The sequence below is a fragment of the Peromyscus californicus genome, unplaced genomic scaffold (genome assembly GCF_007827085.1).
Source record: "Peromyscus californicus insignis strain IS unplaced genomic scaffold, ASM782708v3 Scaffold_13__1_contigs__length_99412109, whole genome shotgun sequence".
NCBI classification, from domain to species: domain Eukaryota; kingdom Metazoa; phylum Chordata; class Mammalia; order Rodentia; family Cricetidae; genus Peromyscus; species Peromyscus californicus.
Genome location: NW_026294424.1, coordinates 29,838,196 through 29,864,590, shown reverse-complemented (window position 1 = coordinate 29,864,590; position 26,395 = coordinate 29,838,196). Strand labels below are relative to the sequence as shown.

At 43.2% G+C, this 26,395-nt stretch overlaps 1 protein-coding gene across 7 annotated transcripts in view; it reads right to left on the bottom strand.

The window, feature by feature from the left end:
* Window positions 1-14,807: 14,807 nt before the first annotated feature.
* Plek (pleckstrin) overlaps window positions 14,808-26,395 on the bottom strand; it is a 59,082-nt gene continuing 47,494 nt past the window's right edge. For 6 of the 7 annotated variants that reach the window (XM_052734783.1, XM_052734784.1, XM_052734778.1 and 3 more), the window contains one exon: window positions 24,429-25,823. In XM_052734783.1, coding sequence (XP_052590743.1) covers window positions 25,687-25,823 — 137 coding nt within the window. In that variant the 3' untranslated portion in view covers window positions 24,429-25,686. Of the gene's footprint in view, window positions 16,826-24,428; window positions 25,824-26,395 lie in introns of those variants that run through there. The other variant, XM_052734779.1, reaches the window with a different exon arrangement.

The following is a 26,395-nucleotide window of genomic DNA, read 5'->3' as shown; positions in this document are numbered from 1 at the left end:
GTTAAGTACATAAACCTTAAGTCGTTTTCTATTTTGTTAAAACAGTTCTTGAAGAACAAGCAACTTGACTGATGAGCTGCATGGTGAGGGCTTAAAGGGAATACTCATTTATCAGACCAAACCGTCTGTATCTGAGAGCATGAGTGGGTGGAGCCAAAAGGGAAGGGAGGCGTGCCGCATTAGTAGATAAACCACTGTGTGAAGGAAGCAAGATTATTGACAAGAAGCTTGAAGTGTTTTTCCAGTGTTTTTCAAAAAATTCATGATCAGTTGGATTTACTATTTAAAAATAAACTTAGAAACCTTTCTCTGTTATTTCTGGTAACCCGGTCTTGGAAAATTATCAGTAGAAAAAAATCCATACTTTAAGATACTTGTATATGTATAAACCTAATTTGAAGAATATAGCATATCCTCAACATTTTAATTTCCCTTTTGCTGTGACTTTGTGTTACCTGTTATCTAAGACTTAAAATGTCCTAACATTATTAGCAAAAATAAATTGGGTAATAACATCAAGAAACAAGCCGAGAAGAGTACATAAGGTGGGCAATCATGTATTTTTATTTAAAGTTAAGTTAAAATCCCTAAGATACCAAACAGATGAAATTGGATACAGTAACCAACATTCTGTGGATGCCCGCTCTGTGCCAGGTACTGAGCTTATGGGATGGGCACCCTTACTTCCCCTTCATTGTATGAATTCAGAGCTGAAAGATCTTGTAGTATAGTTGTTGCCACTGTAAGAGTATGTGATGTATGGTGATTGTTCAAGTGAGTTTGGATGATATGAATGGTTACTGCTCAAGTGAATTTTAATACTTAGAATGAGCAACTGATGAAGGACCAAGAATGTTATAGGGCCTTTATATTTTGAAAACTTTCAAGCCCACAGGAAAGCAAATACAGTAATATATTATATGAGATGATATCTATATATGTGTGATATATGATATAGATATTATATATCTATATAATGTCTGTATATTTCTATATAGAGACATGTTTGTCTACATATAGACATACATACATATATATACACATCATCATACAGATGTGAGTTAACATGTGTTGTATTTTTTTTTATTTTTGCTGAAGTATTTTTTCAAAACTGATACTTCCACCCTAAATAGTTCAGCATGGATCTCCTAAAGATACTCTCTTATATGCACTATCATTATTTCTAAAAGTGCTTGTTCTTTTTCTTTCTTTTTTTTTTAAGATTTATTTATTTATTATGTATATAGTGTTCTGTCTGCTTGTATACCTGCAGGCCAGAAGAGGGTGCCAGATCTCATTACAGATGGTTGTGAGCCACAATGTGGTTGCTAGGAATTAAATTCAGGACCTTTGGAAGAGCAGCCAGTGCCCTTAACCGCTGAACCATCTCTCCAGCCCAAAGTACTTATTCTTACTGTCTAATTTACAATCCATTGAAAAGTTCCCCATGGCCCCCAAAATATCCCTTATGGTTTTTTAAAATTTTATGTCCAAATAACATTTTGCATCTGGATATCTCTCTCATCTCTCAGTCTCTCTCACCCTCCCTCCTTCCCTGCTCTCTCTCTCTCTCTCTCTCTCTCTCTCTCTCTCTCTCTCTCTCTCTCTCTCTCTCTCACACACACACACACACACACACACACACACACCTCTCAATCTCACCCTTCCTCTGTCCCTCTCCCCCTCCCATTACTGTTTTGTTTTTCAAGATATTACCCCCTTTTTAAAAGATGATTATCTTATGGACCATTCCCTATCTGATGCTGTCTTTATGATTTGATTCAGATGAAAAATGTTTGGCAATATTTCTCTAGGAGGCTGAGAAGGTAAGAAAAGAACCTCTGTGAAGCAAAGGGGATTTTTTTACAATCTCACAGTACTGAAGACACAGTGGTTACAGCTGAAGACCTAGTAGGTAGGTCTAGAAGTAGAATTGCATGAACAACTAAAGTTCTCCATGGAAACCTCTAGGGAGCTCCACACAAAGGCTCCAACTTCCATTCAGTTGGACTCTGGATTTTGTGAAGGCAGATAAACCCACTGCTCCACAGATGACAGGGTGAGTCCTGGCTAGAAGATGATGTCCCTCGGAGCCACTACAATTACCTATGTACAGCACCTGCATTAAAAGGAAAAATACTAAGCTTAAAAGTAATGAGGAAAAAAAGAAAGTAGACCATAGAGCCAGAGTCACAGGATCTAGCTGGTGGAGTTTATTGGTGATTTGGAAATAATGATAATAATGTGTTCAGGCAGATAGGAAAAAAATAGATGAAGCTAGATCAAAATAGAGTCTTTTGCCAGAAAACTAGAGGATTGGAGCAGGAGAGGGAGGGGAGACAGAAAGCCACAACTACAACGTAGGGTGAAGTTGAAAAGAAAAATGGGATATTATTTTTTTAAAAAAAGCTTTTAATAAATTGAGAAATAGCACCTGCCTTTGCCCTGCTTGAAGCCTTCCAGAGGGTGCCATTGCTTCAAGGCCAACACCAGAATAAAGCAGATGCCTCACATTTCTGTTTCACAAAGGATCTATTATTTTATTCTCTTCTAGCTGTCCTCTCAACCCCAACTTCTCTACCTTCCATAAAGTTCCCATGTGCCTCAGCCCTACTCTCTCTCTCTCTCTCTCTCCCTCTCTCTCTCTCTCTCTCTCTCTCTCTCTCTCTCTCTCTCTCTCTCTCTCCTCTCCTCTCTCTCTCTCTCTCTCTCTCTCTCTCTCTCTCTCTCTCTCACACACACACACACACACACACACACACACACACACACACACACACACACACACACTGGTCTACGTAGGACCCCTAGATGGTGTCAGAGAACCCATAGTGGTAACTGGTCCTCTGAAAGTTCCAGGGCCTCCTGAGGCCGGATGGGTGGTCTTCAGGGAGAAGAACCACACTGACTCTGCTCTTCAGAGACCCAGAAGTTGGGAGCTGTCCCCTCCACTGATACTTAGGCATGGGGCATTCCATAGGCTAGTTGGTCTTGGCTGTTGGAATGGTAACTCACCTTTCTCCACGTGTTGCAACAAGCTCTCCCTTCACTTGTTGGCCCCGAGCGTTGGTGGATCCCAGGCTCTTGTCTACTACTGAGCCCCAGATCTTCATCTTCTGGACTAACTGCTGTCTCGGTGCTGTCTGGTTCCTTAGGAGGGATCCACATCTTCATCAGATTGTGTTCTCGAACTGTTGGTTCTCCCACATACTCCAATAGCTCTCCACTGTAGAATTTCCCTAGCTCTTCCATAAGGCAGGCATTTGGCTGGGAGATCTTGCCTTTCCCTGTCAAAGTCCCAGGGACTTAAGCTGGAGCACTGTCTCTGCCAGCGCCCTTCCCTGCATAAACAGGTTTAAAACAGATAAAACCTTTGGCCTTGTTTGTCTTCCTTTGTCTGCCTAGTTGACACCCAGAGTGACTTCTAGGGTACTAAGGCATCAAAATGCTAATGGCTGGAGAACAGGTCTGATGTGGGTTTGTAATGCTTCTGCCTCGATGGATTGTGACTCCCCACCCTCTGCTCTGAAAGATGCAGGATCCTCAAGACATTGGAACTGAGATGCTTTGGGTCTTCCAGATTCTTCCAGGGAGTGTCACCCTAAGTTAGCATATTCCAGGCTTGCAGCCCACACTCCAGGGTGGGTGACAACTGGGCACAGAGGAGGTTCTATTCACCATGGGTTCTGATCCCACAGAACTGACAAACCCCCTGTTTCTACACCCTTCTAGGCTCCCATGAACAATGTGCCCTGCCCCTTGTCCTTGTCAGGGTTTTTCCCTTCTCCCCCTGAAGGGTCTCAAAGTGACACTGGTGTCCCTGGGTCAGCTGAGTCATGGCTAGGCTCCTGGCTGGACCCATGGGGAAGATCAGGTTCAACTTATTGGCTGAATTACTGTTTCTTTTTTCTTTTTTTCGCCTCATGGGCCATTTTTGGGTGACAAAAATACCTGTTAGAATGAGTATATCTGTAATATTGTATGGGTAATATTACACCAAAATGTTCCTTTTTTAATCTGAAATTCAGCTTTAACTGGACCACCCATATTTAACTTAGCAATCTCAACTCTAAAAGACAGGGGGATGTGCTGAGCCTAAATTAATGTAGAAATGTCAGAGTTACTATTAATTGAAAAGGCTACGCTTACACAGTGCCCATCCCTATCTCAACTCCACACTCCTCATGAAACTAAAATGGCGACCTACGTAATCACATGGTGTCTCGGTCTCTTCCCGATATACTCTACCTGATGGGACAGCGCTTTGTCTTTTGTTCTCATTTTTATTAGAGTTTATTAATTGTGCAAACCAATGGGCTTCACTGACACTTCATACATATGATAGACTTTGATGATCTTAAATCCCTTGTATCCTATCCTGTTCCTCTTCTTCCACCTCTTGAAGAACCAAAGCACCCCCATTTCAAGCAAGCCCCTCACCCCAGCTTGAAACAGGCCTGAGTTTTGAAATTCTCAGAGCTGCTGGCATAGGTCCCAGGACAAAGTCAGGATGTTTGAAGAGCCATCTGGTAGCAACTGATTGACCATGGAATGCCCCAATGCTGGAGATGGTCAAAAGTACAAGGTCAGGATGTTTGAAGGACTATGTGATAGCAACTGATTAACCACAGAATGCCCCCAATGCCAGAGGTAGTCTGTAAAGTTTGACAAACAACTGGTTTAAACTACAAAGTAAGATAACACAGAAATTCTGGAAAGCCCCTAAAACTTGAGCCAATCAGAATTGTACCCGTACTAGCACCCCTAAATGATGTAACCTTGTGGTTTTTGCTTTCAAAAACTGAGCTTGCAGAGGGGCGGGCACCTCCTCCAGCCTCTACTGTGTTGCATGGCTTGAACTGCTCCAATAAAACTTGCTTTTGCATTTCGGTGAGTTCGTGTCTCTGGTGGTCTCTTGGGGGGGGGGGGGGGGAGTCTCATGCCCAGGGCACAACACTCTAATCCCTCCAGATTTCTCTGTTGTTCTTTTCATTATTGTTATGCTACATACATGTAAATATATAAATGCAACCTGCTGAGTCCATTCAATGTTGCTTCTATGTATGTTTTTAGGGCTGACCACTTGGTATTGGATAACCACTTAAGGGGTTCATCCCTAGGGAAGCCTCATTCTCCCTCCCTCAGCAGTCGGCAACACCTGGAGTTCCTCACCTAGGGGTGGGCCTTGTGAAATTCTCCTTTTTCAAATTGACGTGTCAACTGGTGCTGTAATTGCTCAGGTCTTTTTCAGGCCACCACATTGCTGAGATTTCATGGGTGCTGTTTTCCTGTCCTGTGTAGAAAATACAAACTCACAGCAGATGTCCTGGTCCTCTGGATCTTACAATCTTTCCCTTCCCCCTTCCATAATGTTCCCTGAGCCTTAGGTGCAGGGTTGTGTCTTAGATCAATCAGTTGGTGTTGAGCACTTCTTGGCCAGTTGATCTCTGCATTTTGACTGGTTGTGACTTGCTTTAACAGTCTCCATCTGCTACAAAAAAAAAAGAAGTTTCTTTGAAGAGGGGTGAGAGCTACAGTTAATCTGTGGATATCAGGATACGTATTTAGGATGTAGTTAGAAATTACACCAGTTTAGAAAAAGTGGACGTGATACACTTTTCTCCAGGTCCCGTGGTACCGCCAGCCATGAGTAGTTGGCTAGGACCACCAAACCAGACATGGATTCTCTCCTATTAAGCAGGCCATAAGTCCAATCATGTTGGACCAAGCTTTTAGTTACCACCAAGACAGGATACCTTGCTGTGCTGGTCATTGTTGTGATTACTGGCATCACATCTGGGTAAGACTTCTAAATGTTTTCTCCCTTGGAAGTTTGCATAGCACTTGAAGAACTAATCCTGAGGGATGGGGCTTCCAGGTCAGATCCTGCTCAATTCCTCCAAGTCCTATGTCCAAAGTGTGAGGTATCTTCAGCAATATGGACTTACCTTTGAATTCTGGGAGACAGCCAAGAGAAGCCACAGTAGCCTGTAGCACGAATTGTTAGAAGGTCTTATTAATAAAATCAAACCCGAAGCCAGGTATTGGGTTAAAGCTAGAAGATCGGAGAAGCAGAACAAGCCACAGCTTCCTCACCTCACCAATTCCTCAGCCGATCCTGTTTCCTCAGACTGGAAGCCTCTGAGTCCTCACCCAAATGAATCTCAGCCAAACTGCTGCTCAAAAGCCTAAAAGCTTAACCAGGCTCTAGTTCCTGGTTTTCACACCTTATATACCTTTTTGCTTCCTGCCATCACTTCCTGGGATTAAAGGCGTGTGTCACCATGACTGACTGTTTCCAGTGTGGCTTTGAACTCACAGAGATCCGGATGGCTCTCTGCCTTCAGAATGCTAGGATTAAAGGCATATATGCCACCATTTTCTGGCCTCTATATCTAGTGGTTGTTCTCTTCTCTGACCCCAGATAAGTTTATTAGGGTTCACAATATTTTGGGGAACACAATATCACCACAATAGCCTATATTATTTGGCAGTCTCTTGGACTCTCCTGACCAACAACAAAGAAGGTTTCTCATGTCTGGTCCTGGGATTTTGTTGGACCACCCATAATGGCATAACTTCCTGTGTGTGTGTGTGTGTGTGTGTGTGTGTGTGTGTGTGTGTGTGTATGTACACATATGTATGTATGTGTAATTTTGTACATAAAATCATAGGATTTGTGTGGTTCCCTATGGCTTTTTCCTTAGTATTATGTATCCCTCCTCCTCTTCCCCACCCCTTGTTTGCCCATTTCCTCCTTCACAGCACCTGCGACCTGCTATAATAGTAAGGTATTGAGGATGATGAGGGTATACTATGTAACGTATGAAATGTCATAAGGAAACATTGTTTTGTACAATTAATAAAATGAAAAAATATAGGTAGGGTTTATGAAAGTACCTTTATTAGGGCCAAAATAAAGTTTATCCATTTTCTCTTCTACTTGTAAATCAGAGAAGAAAAAAAGATCTTTCAAAAACCTCGTCCTCCAGACTGGCTCTAAAGCACAGGGCATCATCTTTGAGACGGTATTTAACCCTCTGCCAGCAGAGGGAACAATATTTCAACTGAAACCCAAAGTGCTTGACCGAGAGCCGAGAGTTCCTCGTTCTAGCCACGTTTGCAGAAGAAAGGATCAGCTGCTTTAAAGTTTTCATTGTAGATTCCACAAGATGGAGCATCAGGTAAAGGTGCTCACAACACACAACGATGGAAGAGGAGAACCACCTCCACAAAGCTGTCCCCTGACTCTGCGCATGCCACGGTGTAGGCATGCACATTCACACACACACACACACACACACACACACACACACACACACACACACACACGCACACATGTTCACACACACAATAATAATAATAATAAATTTTTTCTCATTGCTTCACTTTATTTTTGTAACATGGATTGGGAAACAATATATATTATTCAAAAACTGGTTTAAACATCTGTGGAAACAACAGCAACAAAAATACTCATTTTCTTTCACCTAAATGAAAGCCAGGAGTTTAGAGGGAGAGGCTGAGCATGCTGGGAAGGAGCCGCTCGCTAGCATCAGGACAACTGTAATACCCGAATCTATCCCTTGTGAGGAAAGGTACTGTATTCAGACATACAAATGCTTCTCAAACCTGATAGTAAACACTGAAAAACATTTTCTCAAAAGTGTGAATAGCTTTATTCTCCCAGATGGAGAAAAGCTACCAAGGCGTTGCAGATGCATTATCAGGGGTGATGTTTTGATACTAGTCCCTTCCAGAGATCTTTTCCTTTTTTAAGAAAGCAGACCTGATATCTGCTTTTTCTCTTTTACTAGTAAATCATGTTTTGATTACTAAAAATTCCAATTGTAACTTTGAACATTTATACTCTTGATAAAAAAAAATACTGCAGTAACTTCAAATTGTCACAAAAACCTGTGCCCAAAACTGCATTTAAAAGTGAGTATGCCACAGGAATATCTTAACTAAGGCATTTATAGCAACTAGCAATGGGAAGCTTCCTGGTCAAACGAGTGTAACTTAAAAATTAAGTTTACTTGTAGAGATTATAATTACATCATTTCCTCCTTTCCCCCTCCACACTGTCCCACGTGCCCCCTTGTTTTCTTTAAAATTCATGACCTTTTTTCTTTAATTGTTGTGACATATACATGTATGTTTGTATACTGGTAGCAAAAGCCCATGGGAGTATACAGCAGTGACAACTGGAGTTCAAGTGGTCAACCTATCAGAACTCAGGGTTCTGTTAGAGGAAACCATCACCCAAGGCATTATGGAATTACTGCCTTTTGAATGAACTGGCTGTCTCTTGTTGTAAACTTCTTGTGCAATAACAGCTATGATTCTCCCCATGTATCGTGCATCTCTATGTTACCTGTACATGTGATTTCATGATCGCATCTCAATCTTGGGCACAACTTTCCCTATACATTTGGGGTAATTGGACAACTGTCCCCAGCTGTGTTTATTTTTCATTAACATAAATCTGGCCAGGGCCATTCTCTGGACAAAGTATTTCAGCAAAGATACTTTTTTTCCAAGGACAAAACTGCACACAGATAAACATTAGCTCATCTCACCCACAGATAGAGAAAATAACCGCTAACAATTAAATTCTCACTCCTTACCTTCACCCCGGGTTATTTACACTAGACCCTAACTTAAGAGACTTACTGCTCACATTCCTGGGATGAAGTTTTAGCCATTTGCTAGTTACTGAGTTAAGGCAGTTACTTCCCACTGACCCAAGGAGATTGCCTACAAGGCCAGGCAGGCGATAGGTGTCAAGCTTCTTTCTTTCCTCCTCAGCCAGGTGCTATTCCTAGATTCCCTAACTGATCTTAGCCTTCCGTTGACCCTACTAGAGAGCTCCCCTTAGTCACTCCCCTTTTGGGTTGTAATTGGAAGCTGACATTTATTGCTTTATGTGTGGCTCCTTTTCACCTCTCTCTGCGACCCTGAAAACTTCAAGCCTCGCACTGCATTGCCAAAGAATTACTGCATGTGTGTATATATACTGGCTTCCCAACAGCACTTGGGGAATTGATTGAGAAGAACAGGATGAGGATGGAGATGGAAAGAACTAAATAGAGATGAGAGAACAGCAGGAGGGACTGAGAGGAGCTAAGTATGAGAACAGGAAAGGAACTGTGCAGACAGAATTTACTTCGAAGAATAAAACGAATGGACTAAAGAACTCAGTGCGCTCAGATTCATTTGATATCCCTCAGATCAGAATCCTAGCCGCTTGTAGCATCTGTTGTGAACCCCAGGAGAAAGCTCCTCAGGACAGGCACCTGAAGAGAATTCGTTAAGGCATGTGGGAGAGGCCAAAAGAGTCCATTGCTAAAGGTGCAGCCTCTGTTGCAGTAGAAGCTCCAGGACTGAAGGGGTCATGGAAAGAAGCTGAGGCTTGGCTCCATGTGGCAGAGTGGGAGTCCTCAACGAGAGCTCAAGAGAGGCTGTTGATGAAGGTACAGCCCAGTTACATTGAAGACCCCAGCATTCTGGAGATGTCAATACCATGGCATGACTTAAACGAGGTACTAGTTTCCCGCAGGTGGTAGCACTGCTTAGGAAGGCTGCAAAGCCTTTAGAATGAGGGACCTAGTTTGAAGAAAGTAAGTTGCTTGGGGTAGGCTTTCGAAGGGTGGACCTGAGCCCTGGTTCCGGCCCACTGTCTGCTTCCTGCTCCACCACTATGTGAACAGTCCATGTCAGACACTCCCCACTGCGGTATATTGAGCTGCCTTGCCCATTATGATGGACTGAAACTCTCTGAAACCAGGATCCAAAACCAATCTCCCCTTCCTTATATTGACTGCTCTCTGCCAGGTATTGTGGTCACAAAAAAAAAAAAAAATGCAAGTAACATAGAAAGTATCCTGGACCTCCACAGAAGTCTTCAAATTGGAGGAAGGGAGACAGATGAGTTAAACCAGAGAAGTGGTATCAATTGGCTATCACTGGCTATGAAATTGGAAGGGGTCGTATTAGGGTTCTCTAGAAGGACAGAAGTGATAAGATATAAAATTCCTTACATTAAGAAGGGATTTATTGGATTGGATTACACAATAAGATCCAGGTAATTCAACAATGGCTGTCTCACACTGGAGCAGCCAGGAATCCAGCAGTTGCTCAATTCACAAGGATAGGTGTCTCAGCGGTCCTAATCTGGCAAGAAAGGCCTGGAGGATTCTGAAAGATCTCCAGGAGAGATTCTGGAAGAGTCTTCAGTCAATATCGGGACCCCAAGAAGCTAGTTCTAACATCAGTGAAGGAATTCAGCGACAGTAGCATGGCTGGGCTTGTCAGCGAGAGTGAGGACAAGAAGGCACAGCTTTGCTTCTTCCATGTCCTTCTGTCTGGGCTGCCGCTAGAGGGCGCCGCCCACACTTAAGGTGAATATATATATATACATTTCAAAAGATTTTGTTGTTGTTGTTGTTTGGTTTTTCAAGACAGGGTTTCTCTGTATTGTTTTAGTGCCTGTCCTGGATCTCACTCTGTAGACCAGACTGGCCTTGAACTCACAGAGATCCACCTGGTTCTGCCTCCCGAGTGCTGGGATTAAAGAAGTGCATATAATTTTACCCAAAAAAAATTCTTCATGGCAGTGCCCAGAAGCTTGCATTTTAGTTGATTCCAGGTCTGGTCAAGTTGACAACCAAGACTGGCCATCTCAGGGACCTTCTAGTCAAGGAATGAGGGCAGATTCGATCAACTTTAAAAGGTAAGAAAATGAATTCTGCCCTAGCACTCCATCAAGGAATGTAGCCGAGCTCATACCTTGAGACCCGGTTCAGACTTACAATCTCCAAAGCTATAAGATAGTAGATTTATATTATTGTAAGCCACAAACTGGTAATTTCTTAAATGAGCAATAGAAGAGAGGGGACAGAGCCAAGATGGCCATGGCACACACAGCTCCTCTGACAGGCTAGAGGTGGAGACTAGCTCTGGGTATCCTGCAACAGGCCACAGCAGCCATTCGGGGCTTGGTGCATGGATGAGAGATGCCACTGCCAAGCCAGTACCCGCTCCCCACTTCGCCTGTGAAACCCAAGCCTGAGCCATAGTGCTGCCCTCCTTCGAGAAGGAGTTTACAGAGCCTGCATATATCTAGAACAACTTTTTTAAAAAAAAGGCAGACTTGATGGGAGGATGCTTTTAAAAAGTGGTTTCACAAAATTGGAAGGAAAGACAGTGGAGCAGATAGATGTACTTGGCTGAGAAGGCGAAACTAGAGACGTGGTGGGGAACGATATGAGAGAGATATGGGAGAGCATGGCCCAGCGGACCAAGAACGCGGCATTAATGAATGCCAGCCTGTAGCATGGAGCCACCGCTGCTGCTCACCCTGTTGGAAGGAGAGCACAGGCCACGGTGCTGCCTGATGCCCACGGGGGGGGGGGGGATGGCAGTTGGGGAGATGGGGGAATAGAAGGTGGGAGGTTCCTGGCATCAAAGACAGAGGACAGGATGGGGTCATGGCAGCAATAGCTCAGCTGCTCCCCCTGCTGGGAAGAATGGGTTCCAGGCACTGCCCACAAGCTGCAAACACAACGGTGAGCCTCTGGGCAGCCAGCGCCACAGGCAGGTAGGTGTGTGGTGGCTTGGAGCTGGAGCTGATCCTGCTCTCGGATGCCCTGCTCAACCGAAAAATCACCCTGACTCTGGGCAACAGTAGGCTATCAAAGACGAGTCTGGGCCATGGTCCAGTAGTTATGGTGCTTCAGAAACCAGAGACCTTGAGCCAGACCAATGACCCGTTGCAATGAGTTTTTGAATGTAAAGCTAAACAAAAAATATACTATGTGGCATGCGTAGTTTGCCATTTCACTTTGATGAATAAATATGCAATGGAAAAGTAGGAAAGATGGAGGAATGGAGCAGTGGGCATGTAGTGGAGAGAGGCAGAGCTAGAGACTTGACAGAGGTGATAGGTATGGGAGAAGGCTGTGATGGATGGGAGAACATGCCGTTGCCAAGTAGGGCTGGCAGGGTGGTGTGCAGCAGCCTGGGGCTTTTGTAGGCACTGCCCCTGAGCATGTTGCCCAGCCACATGAACCCCTGGCTCTGAGCAAAGACAGCATGTCTGAGATGAACAGTTCATTTTCAGGATTTGGCCTCCTTGAAAGACCTCCAAGCTCTATGCTGCCCCCAAGACCATGTTGGTATCTCTGATCCACACTACAGCCAGGAGATGTGCTGGTGTCTGTGGTCTATGCTGCTGCCCCAGGCTTTGTTGATGCTCGAGGTCCATATAGATGTCCATGCTCAGTACTGCCACCAGAGGCCATGTTGAGGTCCACTGTTCATGCTGCCATGTTGGTGTCTTGGGTCCTGCTGTAGCCGAGGACCATGTAGATGACTGTGGTCTGTGCTCCTGCAGGAGGTCATGTTGATGTCCATGGTTCGTATTACCACCGATGACAATGTGGATGTCCACGGTCTGTGCTGCCACCTGAAACCATGTTATCTCTGTATTGGGCTGTATATGTATATGTACAGTTATGGGCTGTATTGTCGCTTGGAACCAGTTGATGTGCATGGTCTGTGAAGCCACCTGAAGCCACATTGATGTCTGTGGTCCATGCTGCTGCCAAGAGACATGTTGGTGTCCATGATACTGCTACAGCCAGGAGCCATGTAGACATCCATGGTTTAGGCTGCCACTAGAGGTCATGTTGATGTCCATGGTCTATGATGCTGGCAGGGTCCATGTTTGATATGTGTGGCCTGTACTGCCTCCTGAGCCCATGCTGCTGCCAAGAGCCATGTTGGTGTTCATGATCCTGCTCAGCCAGGACCGGTGTGCTTGTCTGTGGTCTGTACTCCTTCCTGCAGGAGGTCATGTTGATGTCCATAGTCCATGTTATCACTGAAGGCCACATGGATGCCTGTGGTCTGTGCTGCCACCTGAATCCATGTTGATGTCTATAGCCTGTACTGCCACCAAAGGCCATGATGGTGTCCATGGTCTATTGAAGTCCATAATCCCTGCTGCCACGGACTGTAAAGTACAAGGAAGCTCTCTTTTGCAGTGGTATTGATGACTGCAGACTCAAAATTGAGAATGAAAGACATAGAAACCTTCTGTGATAACCTCTCTCCACTACAACCCCCTCAAAAAAGAAACAATGTGGAGCCATTGAAGAAAACTTTAAAATTGGGATCCTGGAGTGTAGCTTTTCACAGCTGATGGCTTCTGGCAGGGGTGGGATGGAAAAGGACTCAGTTTGCTTTTTTTTTTTTTTTTTGGTTTTTTCGAGACAGGGTTTCTCTGTGTAGCTTTGCGCCTTTCCTGGATCTCACTCTGTAGACCAGGCTGGCCTCGAACTCACAGAGATCCACCTGGCTCTGCCTCCCGAGTGCTGGGATTAAAGGCGTGGGCCACCACCGCCCAGCCAGTTTGCTTTAAGGGGCTGGTCACTGGGAGTTTGACCATGCTCCAGTGACTACATGGGCAACACAAATTGAAGTTGCTGTTTTTTTCTTTTTCTTTTTCTTTTCTTCTTCTTTTCTTTGGAGGCGGTCACAAGGGAGCAGGGGGGTGGACCTGGGAACTCTGGGAAGTGAATGTGATCAGGGTGCATTGTGTGAAAATTGCAAATAATCAATAAAAATATTATATTGTTAAAAAAGAGCAATAGAAAACTAATACAATAAATTTTGTAGAAAGTATATAATTAAATATAAATATACTAATCTTATGTGAGCAGCTTTAATTTTTGCCTTTTGTATATTAATCCACAGATAGATCCAACTTCTAGCTCATTCTCTGGAAAATACACATGGTGCTCTCCTACACCTTCCCAGGTCACAACCCCTAAAAGAAAAAGAGGTATTTATGTTTGCTTACATATAATGCTTTGACAATAAGTGTGTGGGACTTTCCCTCACAGTAAGTAATTCTGTAGATACCATCTGTGTCCTATAATTATGAACCAAGAGTTAATGTAGGCTCCACAAATTAAGGGTACAATCTCACAAGAACATGTTACAAAACCCAGGAAAGTGGTTTCTGTACAAATGCCAGTTTATTATAACGGCATTCATTCAAGAACACCCAGATGGAGAGATGCCTAGGGCAAGCGAGAGGGCCTATGTGCTTCCACACTGTTGACACAGAAAATACAGCTTTTACCTTCAAGGGAATAAAAGTTTAGAGCTTACTCTACAGTAAAATATGACTGACCATGGCTTAGGAATATAGATTGAGGTAACTTCAGGGTTCTTATATGAATTTTCACTGTATCAGAACAAAGTCATAAATCAAGGCATTTTTCAGATATTGGTAGAAACATCCAATTGGTTATGAGGATTACAGCAAGGTAGAGAAATCTCTGTTGTAGGCACTGGATTTTGTCTGAGGACATGCTTAGATTTTTAGACTCATAGACACCAGAGGTGTTTTCAGAAGGCGATTTGATAGGCACAGCATGTCTATTTAGCAAAACAATAGTAATAGCCCCCCTGGTAGGGCCTATGTTCTCCCCAGACACAGGCATTAGACCAACTAGAGTACTAAACACGAATTTTCTCCTCTGGAGTGGGCCTCAGATCCAATCTGAAAGCCATTGATTACACCCCTAATGGTCATGTCACTACTGCATCAATAAATACTTACTGCCCGTACAGCTCTTTGTTTACTTTCTGTTTTAATATAAGATCTTATTAAGTTGCCCATCTGACTCCTGAATTTTATGAAAATTAATGTGTTTGACCAATAAGGACACCCCCTTGTTAATGTGCAAGTTATATCGTCTTACTCCTATGACAAAATGTCTGTCAGAAGCAACTAAGAATAAGGATTTATTTTTAGTTCACAAATTCAAGGGTTTCAGTCCACCATGGTCACTGAGGGTAGTGAACCAGGACAGGATACATTATGGCATACAGGAATCAATGCAGAGTAATAATGAGAGACCAAGATATAGTTCCCCAAAGACACACCCACATAGACCTACTTCCTTCAACTTGCAGAGTTATACCATCTCCCGGTAGTTAAGCTATCCATTCATTTAGTCAGAGCTATCATGAACTAATTATCTCTAAAAATTCCCCCTACAGATATACTTATAGGTGTGCTAAACTGATCCCTTAGGCATTAGGCATCTCTCAATTTAGTCAAGCTGACATTATTAACCATTACAGTTCACCAACATTGGAATCCATGGCACAAGCAATGGAACAGTTGGAGATGAGCTGAGGTCTGGAAGATAAGCAGCATTAACTATTTAAGGGACCTCCATTTCATATGAGGTTTGGGGCTAAAATAGATAAAGTAGATAGGAGTATGGTTGTGAGGTAGGAAAGCCCATTTGGAGGCTCTTGAAATGATCCCAGACAATAAATGGTAGGGTTCTTATCTAAATGCAGAGGTGTGAATCTATAAGAAGGATGATCTTAACATGTATTAAGAACAAGTAACTCATGAACTAGGCAGAGGCTCAAGGAGATGTGATTGAGAGATGCACTAGACAGATAGTTAAACCCATTTTATGGGCCTATTTCCTCATTTTCTTTTCCCACCTAGAATAACTCTCTAAATAGATGTTATAGTATGTGGACTCTTTGTCTATAGATTGAGCACTGTGAAAGAGAAATCTGTAGCTAGAATCAGAGTCTGTTCTTGTGAGGACAAAACATTCAGAATGAAATGTTGCCAACTTATCCAATGACTTGTTGATCTCCTTGAAGAATGTCACATGATGCTCAGCACTGGTCTTCACTGCTCACATGCTGGATACTCAGAGGTGGCAATATCTTAATCAGCCGTGGAAAGTAGAAGCCAATGCCGTTGTCCCTGTATGTGGCCTCTATGTCCACCACTGTGGCCATCCCATTCTTGTGTCCTTTGTGCTAGTGCTGTGGTAATTGCAGACAAGGTCTACCTCACACAACAGGCCAAGTGATTTGGGGGTGGAAGCTTCTGGGAATACTAGGATATGACACACACATCTTCACACTTTACACCCACTCCCAAATGTCCATCCATATGCTTCTTCCCTAGAACCCCTTGGCTCTGATCCCTCTGTCTTTTTTCCTCACAAGACCCCGAACAAGCAGAGAGACAATTCACTAGTGTTCATGAGTCCATAGATATATCATCACCTTGGTTCACTTCTCCACCTGATGTACTGCTCAAATGTCTGCTGGGGAAGGTGGTCCTTTGCTACTCTTTCTAGGGCAAATGTTGTTAGATTTTCATTGAAGTTTCCTCACCCAATCTCTACTTCCTTGCACTTTTGTGTATTTTGGTAATGTCCTTTCCCCTTCTCAATAAGTTTCTTTCATACCTTATCCTGTCTCAGGATCAGCTTCTCGAAGAATCCAGCTGACATGTAGAGAAGTGACATTGAGCAGAAGTGTGGAAGAGCAAGGTGCACATGTAGACTGAGGCTTTACATGGAATGTTGTGGTAATTATTTTATTCAAGGGGGCAGGTGATAAGAAAACAGGGAGGTGAACTCGGAATGAGGGGGGATGAAAGGGCTAGTTCTCCCCTAACCTTGAGATTTTTTGGAAAATTTGTGATGGGTCCAGACTTCCCATGGAAAGCTGTGCAGGCACAGTATCATTTTATTTGAGTGCTTGGGGGGAAGTACAGCCTTATAAGGCTGGAGAGTTCTTGCTACAGGGAATATTAAATAGACAGTAGATTAAAATCATACACCCAGGAAGCATGTGAGGAGAGTGAAAACAAAACAAAATGCCAACTAAAAATTCAGAATCTGACTGTGAAGTCCACCTCTGTTATCCTGGTTGTAGAATCTTGGCCAGTCAGATTCACCTTGATGATCCTCAGTATCCTCATCTGTTCAACCATAATAAAGACGGTTTAGTGTGAGTTTGAAATAAAGCAGCACTTATAACAACATATTTGATATGGTTCCTGGTCCAGGCTACATGCTCTATAGATGGCTGTTCACAAATCTCAGGAAACATGTCTTTCCTCAAGTAATAATAACAAGGGGTATTTTCCCCAAGAAGACTTGCTAGCAATTCTGTGCCCACCCAAACTATACCAACTTTACCCTTGCAAATAAACCATCCATCCCACAAGATAACTCCAACACTGAATCAACAACCCCCCACACACCAGGGAAGACAAATGGTTCCTTAGAAGGCAGACTGGAAGCTGAGCATGGTGGCCCACGCCTTTAATCCCAGCACTCAGAAGGCAGAGGCAGGCAGATCTCTGTAAGTTTGAGGCCAGCCTGGTCTACAGAATGAGTTACAGGACAGGCTCTAAAGCTACACATAGAATCCCTGTCTCAAAAAAGAAAAAAGAAAAAAGAAGGTAGACTGGGTCCCTCACTATTCTCTCACACATAGATACAGCATCGTTGTATTTCAAGTGCGATCTATAGCTAAACTTTGGAAAAGAGCATATTTACCAAATGCGTAAGTATGTAGTGTTTTTACCCTACGTGTGCCTGCTGCCTGATACATTAAGGCTGAGCACTTAGGGTCGTATTCTCCAGTGCTCTTATAAATCTGTGCCTGTGCCACAGAGCGTGAAGGATCTCAAGGTTGTTTAGCTTCTGTTCAAGTGCCGTTGGAGGAAACTCACATTTACATCCTCGATTTTGGGGCTTGTATTCACAACTGTGTTAGAGAAACAGCAATTATATTGGTGCTGTAAGCACAGGTGACAAAGAGAAAAACTACACTAGTAAAAAGTATGAGACCCCAGTAGATTCTTGTAATTTTACCTCAGAACTTGGGCTTTGGGCTGTATTGCTTTCCAACTACCCATATCTAAGTATCTACACCTTATTCCCCTTGGCTGAGATCTCAGCTTCCATTCTCCAAACAGCAATTCGAGGTCAGGGATGTCTCTTACTACCTTCAAATTCAGCATAGCTCTGCAATCAATCTACAGATACTCAGTTCTCCACTAGAAGAGGCATCTTTCCCTTGGTTCTTCCCATTTCCTTGAACCTACCGTCTACTTAAATGAGTCAAAGCATGTCATATGTAAGAAGACAACCCCTCAGTCCTATATGCTACCACTCCATATAGAAATAGGATGAGAAGCTGATGAATGATTCATTTAAGAAACAACGGTGACTTAGACCAAACATGGTACCCCTGTGGATGTAAGGAGTCCCCACTTGGAATATATATTGGTGGTAGTCTTAACAGGATATACTAAGAAATCCACATCTTTCCATCTTCCTTCTTCAGCAAATAGTGCCACTTTTTATCCAATACTCTGGGTAATATGTAAGAATCACCCTCCATTTGTCTTTCTCTTTATTCATTTCTCTCACATGACTCAGTATGTCTTATTGATGAGAGTACCACCAATATGTGTTCCAATGGGACCCTTTCTTACATATGCAGGACTACCTTGTCTGGCCTAAGTCACAGTTGTTTCTTGAGTGAATTATTCATCAGCTTCTCATCATGTTTCTAGCTTCACCTTTTACCCTCTGCAGTCTATTCTTCATGCAGTGGCCAAAGAGAATTTGAAAGGCCAGCCAGATAAGGGAAGAAGGCACACTGCCAGCCATCTGGGTCAGTCACTGACACAAGAAACAAGTGAGTAAGCCAGGCCCTGAGTCTTCTGCTCTTACACTGCCTCAGGTATAACCCACAGGTAGAACAACCGGAGTGTTATTTCCCTTGTCTGTTAAGACACTGACAATAAAGCAAAGCTCCACAGTGACATGACGTGCCACTTTGACATGTCATGACATGACATAACATGCCACTTCTGACACTCAACTGGACCCTTAACAGGATGGTAAAATGTTTCTGATCATTCTGTTTATAGTTAGACTTGAAGATGCAGAATCTAAAAAAAAAAGTAGGTGTTTGGTGAGATGCCAAAGAGTAAGGTCACAAGTTCATTTCTGCCCCCTTGCTTCTTACGAGGTGAACGAATCAGCATAGTTAGGGTGTTAGTGATGCAACCGTAACTGCAAACTACGTCATCATAAAACACAGCACTTGTCCCTGCTCACCATGTCTCCAGTGTGGCTGCATGCCACAGTCACGATTTTCACATCCCCGCTTTAGGAAATTGCTGGACTAAGTGCAATGACTATGAGAAGCAGCATTATTTTGTTTATTGTGCTTAATCCTCATATCATGATGCAAAGTAGTGTCTTCATCTCAATGTTACAGGTTCATATGCAGGGATGGGGGAGATTTGGCCTGTTTGATGACTGTAAGTTATGAACTCCCTGCTAGGGTGAAAATAGAAAAATTCAGAATCATTTTAAAAGATTCTGCTTCCCAGTTGATGTGCAGTTAGAAGTGTTGCTGAGAGGACTGCATTCACCCACACCTGAGCACAAGCAGAGGGCATCCCTTAGTACCTGAGCTCACCATCCCACCCACCTTGTTGACTTCTTTCTGGTCTTTCTTGAGCTTGGTCAGCTTCATGAGTCTGTACACATCTGGCAGTCTGTTTCCTCTGAGCTGCCATTCAGAGGGAACTTCTACAGTTAAAAGAAACTAAACAAAAACTAACTGACCTGAATTCCCAAGTAAAAGAACTCTTTTCTGAATTCTGATTTCAAAATAAAGAAGCAATCACAACACAACATGGCAATCTGAGAAGTTTCAGATGTAGGCTGTCTTAAAAAACAACTTTTTTGGTGGTGTTAGGGAGTAAACCCAGGGCCTTAGACTTGATATACGAGTGTTTTATCACCGACTCACACACACACAGCCCCAGAAAACCACTTCCTTCTACATTTACCCGTGTCCTGTGTAGTAAGGAGGACCATTTCTACTGTGGCAAGGTCCTTAGTTGGTAAGAGAGCCTCAAATGTCTTCACACAGTCCTCATGCCGTCAGGAGCCTAGGCTCACAGCTTTAGGAAGGCTGTCAAGCTAAAAGCAATGGTGGGTGGGGGCATCTGATAAATGTTCGAAAAGCAAGACGTCTCAGTCTGAACACCACACTTTCAAAGCATCCTGGTTTGTGCACGTCTAATCGCCAGATACCTCCTGCCTCACCAAAGATGAGGGATGGTGCTTTCTATCCTGCTGGCTTCCCCGAAGCCACGTCCTCAAGAATGCCAAGTGTGATGTGGGAGGGTTGGCAAGAAAATTTGGGGGCAACTACTCATGCTGACCCCAAATACAAAGCCTCCTGACGCACAAATGGCATTTACAATGCACAACCTCGCAAAGTACTTATATTCCTGTGTACGTGTGACACTAACGCAGCCATGCAGATGGGGGTTTTCATTCCTCTCAAACATTTTCTCCTTCCTTTGTGCTTCCTTCTACTCACTTCTTTCTATCCTCTTCCTCATTCCCAAACACCCACTGGTCTCTTTTCTATCACTATAGACCAGTGCACATTTTCTAGGATTTCATGTCATTATGATTATACAGGATGTACTTTTTTTGTCAACAAGCCTACTTGTTTTGACATTTCCTCATGTGGTACATACCAAGAGGCCACTTTTTTTTTATTGCTGTGGGATGTTTCATTGTATGAATATATACAGTTTGCTTTTCTACGAACTATTTTGAATATCTGGGTCATTTCCTTGTTTTGACAAGTACAAATGATGAACCCTCATAAAAGTTGTGTATGGACATACGCTTTTATTTCTCTTGGATGTAGATCAAGGAGGGAGAAGATAGTGTATATTTAATGGTTTAAGTCTCCCTCAGGCTGTTCTTCAAAGGGACTGCACCGTTGTACTGTACCATTGTACTCTCCCTGCACTATGTAAAGGCTCAGGTTTTCCATCCTTGTCAAACCCCAGCAAGTTACTCTTTGTTAGCCAATGCAACCCACCGAGTCTACAGTGCTGCCTTTTTGTGACGTCAGTTAGCATTTCCCCAGTGGCTAATGATGCCATGTTTCGTTTTGTTTTTCATGTATTTATTTGCCAGTCACACATCTTTGGACAAGTTCCCCTTATGTTATTTTTCCTTATTATGGACAAAACTTGGATTTTTATCCATGAAGCAGGTTTTTCCTATATATGTGTGTGAATATTTTTTGCTGTTCATCCTCAGAGTGAAGTTCAAAACAGTTTTAAGTACACACATGAGTACACAATGGATGTGTGTATAAATACATCCTAATCTGTCCAGGAAAAAAATGTTTTGCAAGAATATGTCACAGAGTAGAATCCACAGAAACCTCAAAACCAGAGTCCATGGTGTGGAGCCCCTTGCTTAGCTATTATCTGGCCGTAGAGGTTTCCCTTTAGGCAACGGAAAACCCAGAACCCAGAGTCGGGGCCTGGCTGTGTGCTAACAGGAAATGCTGCTGTGGCTGATAGGACAGGAGCCAGGGCGGTTAATAGCGTTCCTATGGAAACAAGATAGGTACCCAAAGCTGGAAAGAGCCAAGTATATCCACTACAGGACAGTGAGCTTAAATGCATGGATTCAGAAATCAGGCAAGCTGGGCTTTGAATCTCCTCTGACTATAGGCCTGGTAATGTTGAGCAAGTTTTGTACAGAAACGTTCAACAAAAGAATTCTAGGCAATTCTGATATAGATTTAAAAAACTGGAAGCCATTGCCCACTACCTTAGATTACCACGAAAGCCTTCTATGGAAGATGCGTGAAAGGAAGGGAAGCGAGGGTAGTGTGTCCACACATGCCAGGTTGTTTAGGCAAGTTCCTTCACTTGGTCCTAATAGCAACCCCAATTTTATTTTAGCAACAAAGAGACTGCCACAGCTTGAATTGAGTGTTCCCCAAAGGGCCATGTGGCTAAGGCTTGGGCTCCCATCTTAGGGGACAGGAGAATCTGTAAGAGGACTAACAGAAGATCATCTAGTCGCTGGAAGCATGCTCTTGGAGAGGACTTGAGGGCCTGCAAATCTTCCTCTCCTTTTCTTGTCTGTTTCCAGCCACACCCACAATCAGAACCTGCTAGTATAAGATAGTCACCGCGGGCCCCAAACGAGAGGCCAGCCAACCGTGGGTGAAAACTGTGAGCCAAAAGAAACCTTTCTGTCTCTAAGTTGATGTATTTGAGGCATTTGTTACAGTGATGAAGCTCTGGCTAACACAGAAGCCACTTCTAAGAGAGGCTGTGCTTATACTAAGTCACGGCTTGCATCTGAGCCCCGACCCCCGGCCCTGGCAGTGCCTTCCCCACACACTACTAAGCCTTCCCACAAACATTCCTGCGCCCTTCCCCTCAGGACAGCCCCTCCCGTCTGCTTGGTCTCCTCCAGGGACTTCTAAATTTTGTTTCCTCTGCGCTGAAACGGGGCCGAGCCCAACGAGGGTATAATTTCACACTGTTTATTTTTAAGCACGTTTTAACATTTTTGAACTTCCTCATTGCTTTCTTTTTCCACTGCCCTTTCCTCTACTTCTCCTAACACTTCCTGCATGGTTGTTAAACCCTGTGTTTAGCGAACACAAAATTAAATCTGAAAACACTGTGCAATTACTTTTCCATTTCCTTTTCGCCCTAAAGGTCGTGGACAGAGGTGTTTCCGTCACTCTTCAAAGAGTCCAAAGGTGGCAGTCCAAAACTCTGTTTAGCTTTCTTTAGTGTCTCCTGACAAGCACTGGATGTCTACTGATGTCTTCATTCGAAGTTCCTCATTCTGTTTTGAAAGTCACTCGCTATGGTGCAGTTTGAGCCACTGAGTAGTGTGTGTGTGTGTGTGTGTGTGTGTGTGTGTGTGTGTGTGTGTGTGTAAAACTAAACATTGATCCTTGAATCAGTGCTGCATTCTATGCTATAAGATTTAAACATTTTTGTCTCCCAGAGCGTGTTTTAGTTTTTAGAATGATGTTTTATTTGTCTGACTCACTATTAGTCATATAAAGCGAGAAGATGGTTACCTCCTTTCATTATCTTTTCTTCTTTCTTTCCTTGTTTCAGTGGTTTTTAGGCATGGTCTCACCATGTTGCCTAGACTAACCCTGAACTCACAATCCTCCTGCCACGACCTCACAAGCTCTGGATCTACACGTACATACCACCATACCTGGCTTGTGTATTATTTCCTAATTCCTCTATGGTTTGTAATCAAACAAGCTGTTTTCCTCTCCCTTTAAGTTGGAAAACCGAGTAAAAAACCTTGTCAGTCTTTCTTGCCAGCTTCAGCTGTCCTGCAAGAAGAATCACGAGCCTCCACACCCTTCACACACACCGGGTGAGGGCAGTGGCTATCTTAACCGAGCTCAAGTTATGTCTGTTATCTTATCGTCATGTCCAACAGGATCTGAGCTTTATTTGTAAGCCAAAAAGTGGTTTAGATAGGAATAGCACATTTCCCTATTCCCTGATTAACTACTTTGTCAGGGACGGCTTCTCCCTGAGAAAAGGCTCTTGCTTACATTAGGAAACCTTGACAATACCACAGGCCACTGTGCACACCTGCATTTCAGTGCAACTGAAATCTCATGGGAAAACAGTCACTAGGTCCAGCGGAGTTGAACTTGCAGCATGCTTAGCAGCCCAAAGGAAGGGAACCGTTATGTGTACTTCATGGGTCCCTTCATTTGTCTGAGGATTATAGTTGAGGTGGTACATGTTAAAAACAAGAAGTACACTCTGCCTTATCCTTAAACCTCATCTTCAGTGTGGGTATGCTCCTATAACACCCTACAGAAAAACTGACTTTTCAAAAAAGATTTATTTTTGCTTTATGTGTGTGAGTGCTTGCCTGTATGCATGCATGTATTCCACGTGTCTGCAGTTCCTTTGGAGGCCAGAAAAAGGTGTTGGAACTGGAATTACAGACAGTTATGAGTCACTGTGTAGACCTGGGAACTGAACCCTGGTCCTTTGCAAGAGCAGCAAGTGCTCTTAACTGCTGAGCCATGTCTTCAGTCCCTGACCTCCTCTTTGTTTTAAATGACAAGTGTTTGCAAATGAGTTGAGAAATAACATAAAACACTGCTCAGAAGATGAAAGTGAACTGCATAAAGGGAGAGCAGTTAAAGAGAGGCAATCACACCCAAAAGACACTAAATCTTATGTATTTCAAAACATAAGGCTGACTCTATATTGATAATTATTTGGACCTACTGTAAATAAACTGTTGTGTGTGTTCTACAAAGACAATGTGCTGAAGAGTCAAAGAAAAGGATAGTCCTTTGCCTTTCAGCCACTGATAAAATAACCTGGGAATAGGCAGAACCTCACAACTGGTGCAGGGGAATTAACAGCATGCAAAAGAGACTCAATAGGATCAGCAAGAATGTTCTCCTTTCTATATTGGGACCACAACACTAAACCTGGAATTATAGAAATATTCCTATGGTTAGCAAGATGACTCAGTGTTTGAGAGCACTGACTGTTCTTCCAGAGGACCTGGGTTCAATTCCAGCACCCACATGGGGGCTCAATCACCCACAACTCCAGCAGAAGGATATCCAGCGCCTTCTTCTGGCCTCAACAGGAACCAAGCATGGCACATGTTGCGCACACATACATGCAAGCAAAACACCCATGCACATAAATATTATTATTTTTTATTAATTTTTTAAAAAGAAAAACACTCTTTTACATGAATACTTTGTTTTATACTTTGGAACAGAAGTAATTAGTGATTAGTCAGAGTGAAAAGTTACAAATAAGCTTCCATTTTGAACAGGACCAGGAAGCTCTCAGAGCCCAAATGGAAGCTGCGTGCACTTCAGACTAGGGAACTACGTGGTATTGAGAACTGGAGGTTTGTAGGATCTCCATGACTTTGACAGCCTGCACCACAAGCTCTGCATAGATTCCAGGCCCTCAGTACTGACACTGCATAGGTCTCTCATCTGTTCAGCTTGCCTTGCAGCCCAGTCCTGTCCACTCTCTGCAGATGAGAGTGACACACTAGCCAGACAGCTGCCCGGGCCTCTCACACATTCAAGGACCCCTCAGGAACCACTTTTCTGTAAACCTCAAGAGAAACTCAAGGGCTTAGGGTCACCTTCTAGTTATAAGAAGTGATGCATAATGCTCCAGAAAAACACAAGGGAGACTTCCAGACCTTAATGTAAGCATCTGCAGCACCTGGAAGACCCTCAGCTGCCCATAGCTTCCTTGAGTCCATTTCTCAGGAAATACTACAGCAAAGGCTGTGGAAAGTCCCTGAAGACAGAAAGCTGCTCTTGAGAAGTGTCTGAGTGAGCAGACTAGAAAGCAAGAATGCTGCCTCATTACTTCATGTAATCTCAGCCAAGAGCGACAGCTAAATGACCAGGGAACAAAGAATCACTCAGTATTCTCAGTACACCTTGGCAACAGTTTCAAAGACAGGCGATGTCTAAGACCTGGCACATGTGATGAGAGCTGAGAGCCACTACTTGGCCCAAAAAGGGACGCCAGCAGGACAATTGGAGACAATTTCACTTCTATGGGTATTATAATCACAGGACATTATGTATTTATTTGCTATTTGGCTTTTTTTTCAACTAGCAAGGACCTCAGAGGTATCCTAATCCATGCCTTCATTTTCCACAAGAGGCCCCAAGGCCTGGAAAGCCTGTATCACCTCCTCTCATAGTTCCTTCTATGGCTTGTGAGGCAGACGGGGTAGAGAAACTAGAGTGAGTGCATGGTGCAGGTAACATCATGTGGCACATGGTTAGTTACATGGAGACAAACACTTCTCACTCCTACTTTTTTCTGGTAGAATTGTCCTGGGCGTGGACAAGTCATGGACTGGGCTTTTTTATCCACACAAGTGCTTCCCTCAGGAGGGGATGATGACTGGAACTTTGTCCTTACTTCCCAGTCCGTGAAGCCGCTTGGATAGCTTTGATCCACTCAGTACGCTCCTTGGGAGTGGCCGCCTGCAAGTAATAATGAACTTCGTCTGCTGTGATGATCTCAAACAGGTTCTCGTCGTCGCTCTTCTTGCCTGATGAGAGAGAAAGCACAATAACATGTGGGTGCCAGAAACTCACCAGCCTACATCCTTCCCCAAGTCATGAAATGTTCCTCAGTGTCCTAAGAAAAGTCTGCATTAGTATTCATTACCTAAGGATACATTCAGTATTTGTAAAGACAGCTATGTAGTATGATCATTAAGAAACACATAAAATACTCAAGGAGAAACATTTTCTTTCATAATGTGTAAGGAAGCTAAATTTCTTGCCTTTGCACACCGATAGTATCTATTGAGTACCTTTGTTTTGCTCATAATATAAGCTAAGAGCTAATCTCAATATACATTATATTAAAATGTACATATATTATATCCACAAGCGTACATATATAATGAACCCAAGCCAGATCTAACACTAGTCTTGTAAATATAGTATAAACTAAGAGCTAAGTCTGAGCTCCTTATGAAAAATGAAAAGGCAAATAAACCCAAAATGTGAAGATGAAGCCAGAATGATCACATGGTGTGCTCCCTTTTAAATGGCATGTCTTCATTTGAGTCAAGATAAATTATCAAGACAGACAAGCACACATCAAATAAATTAT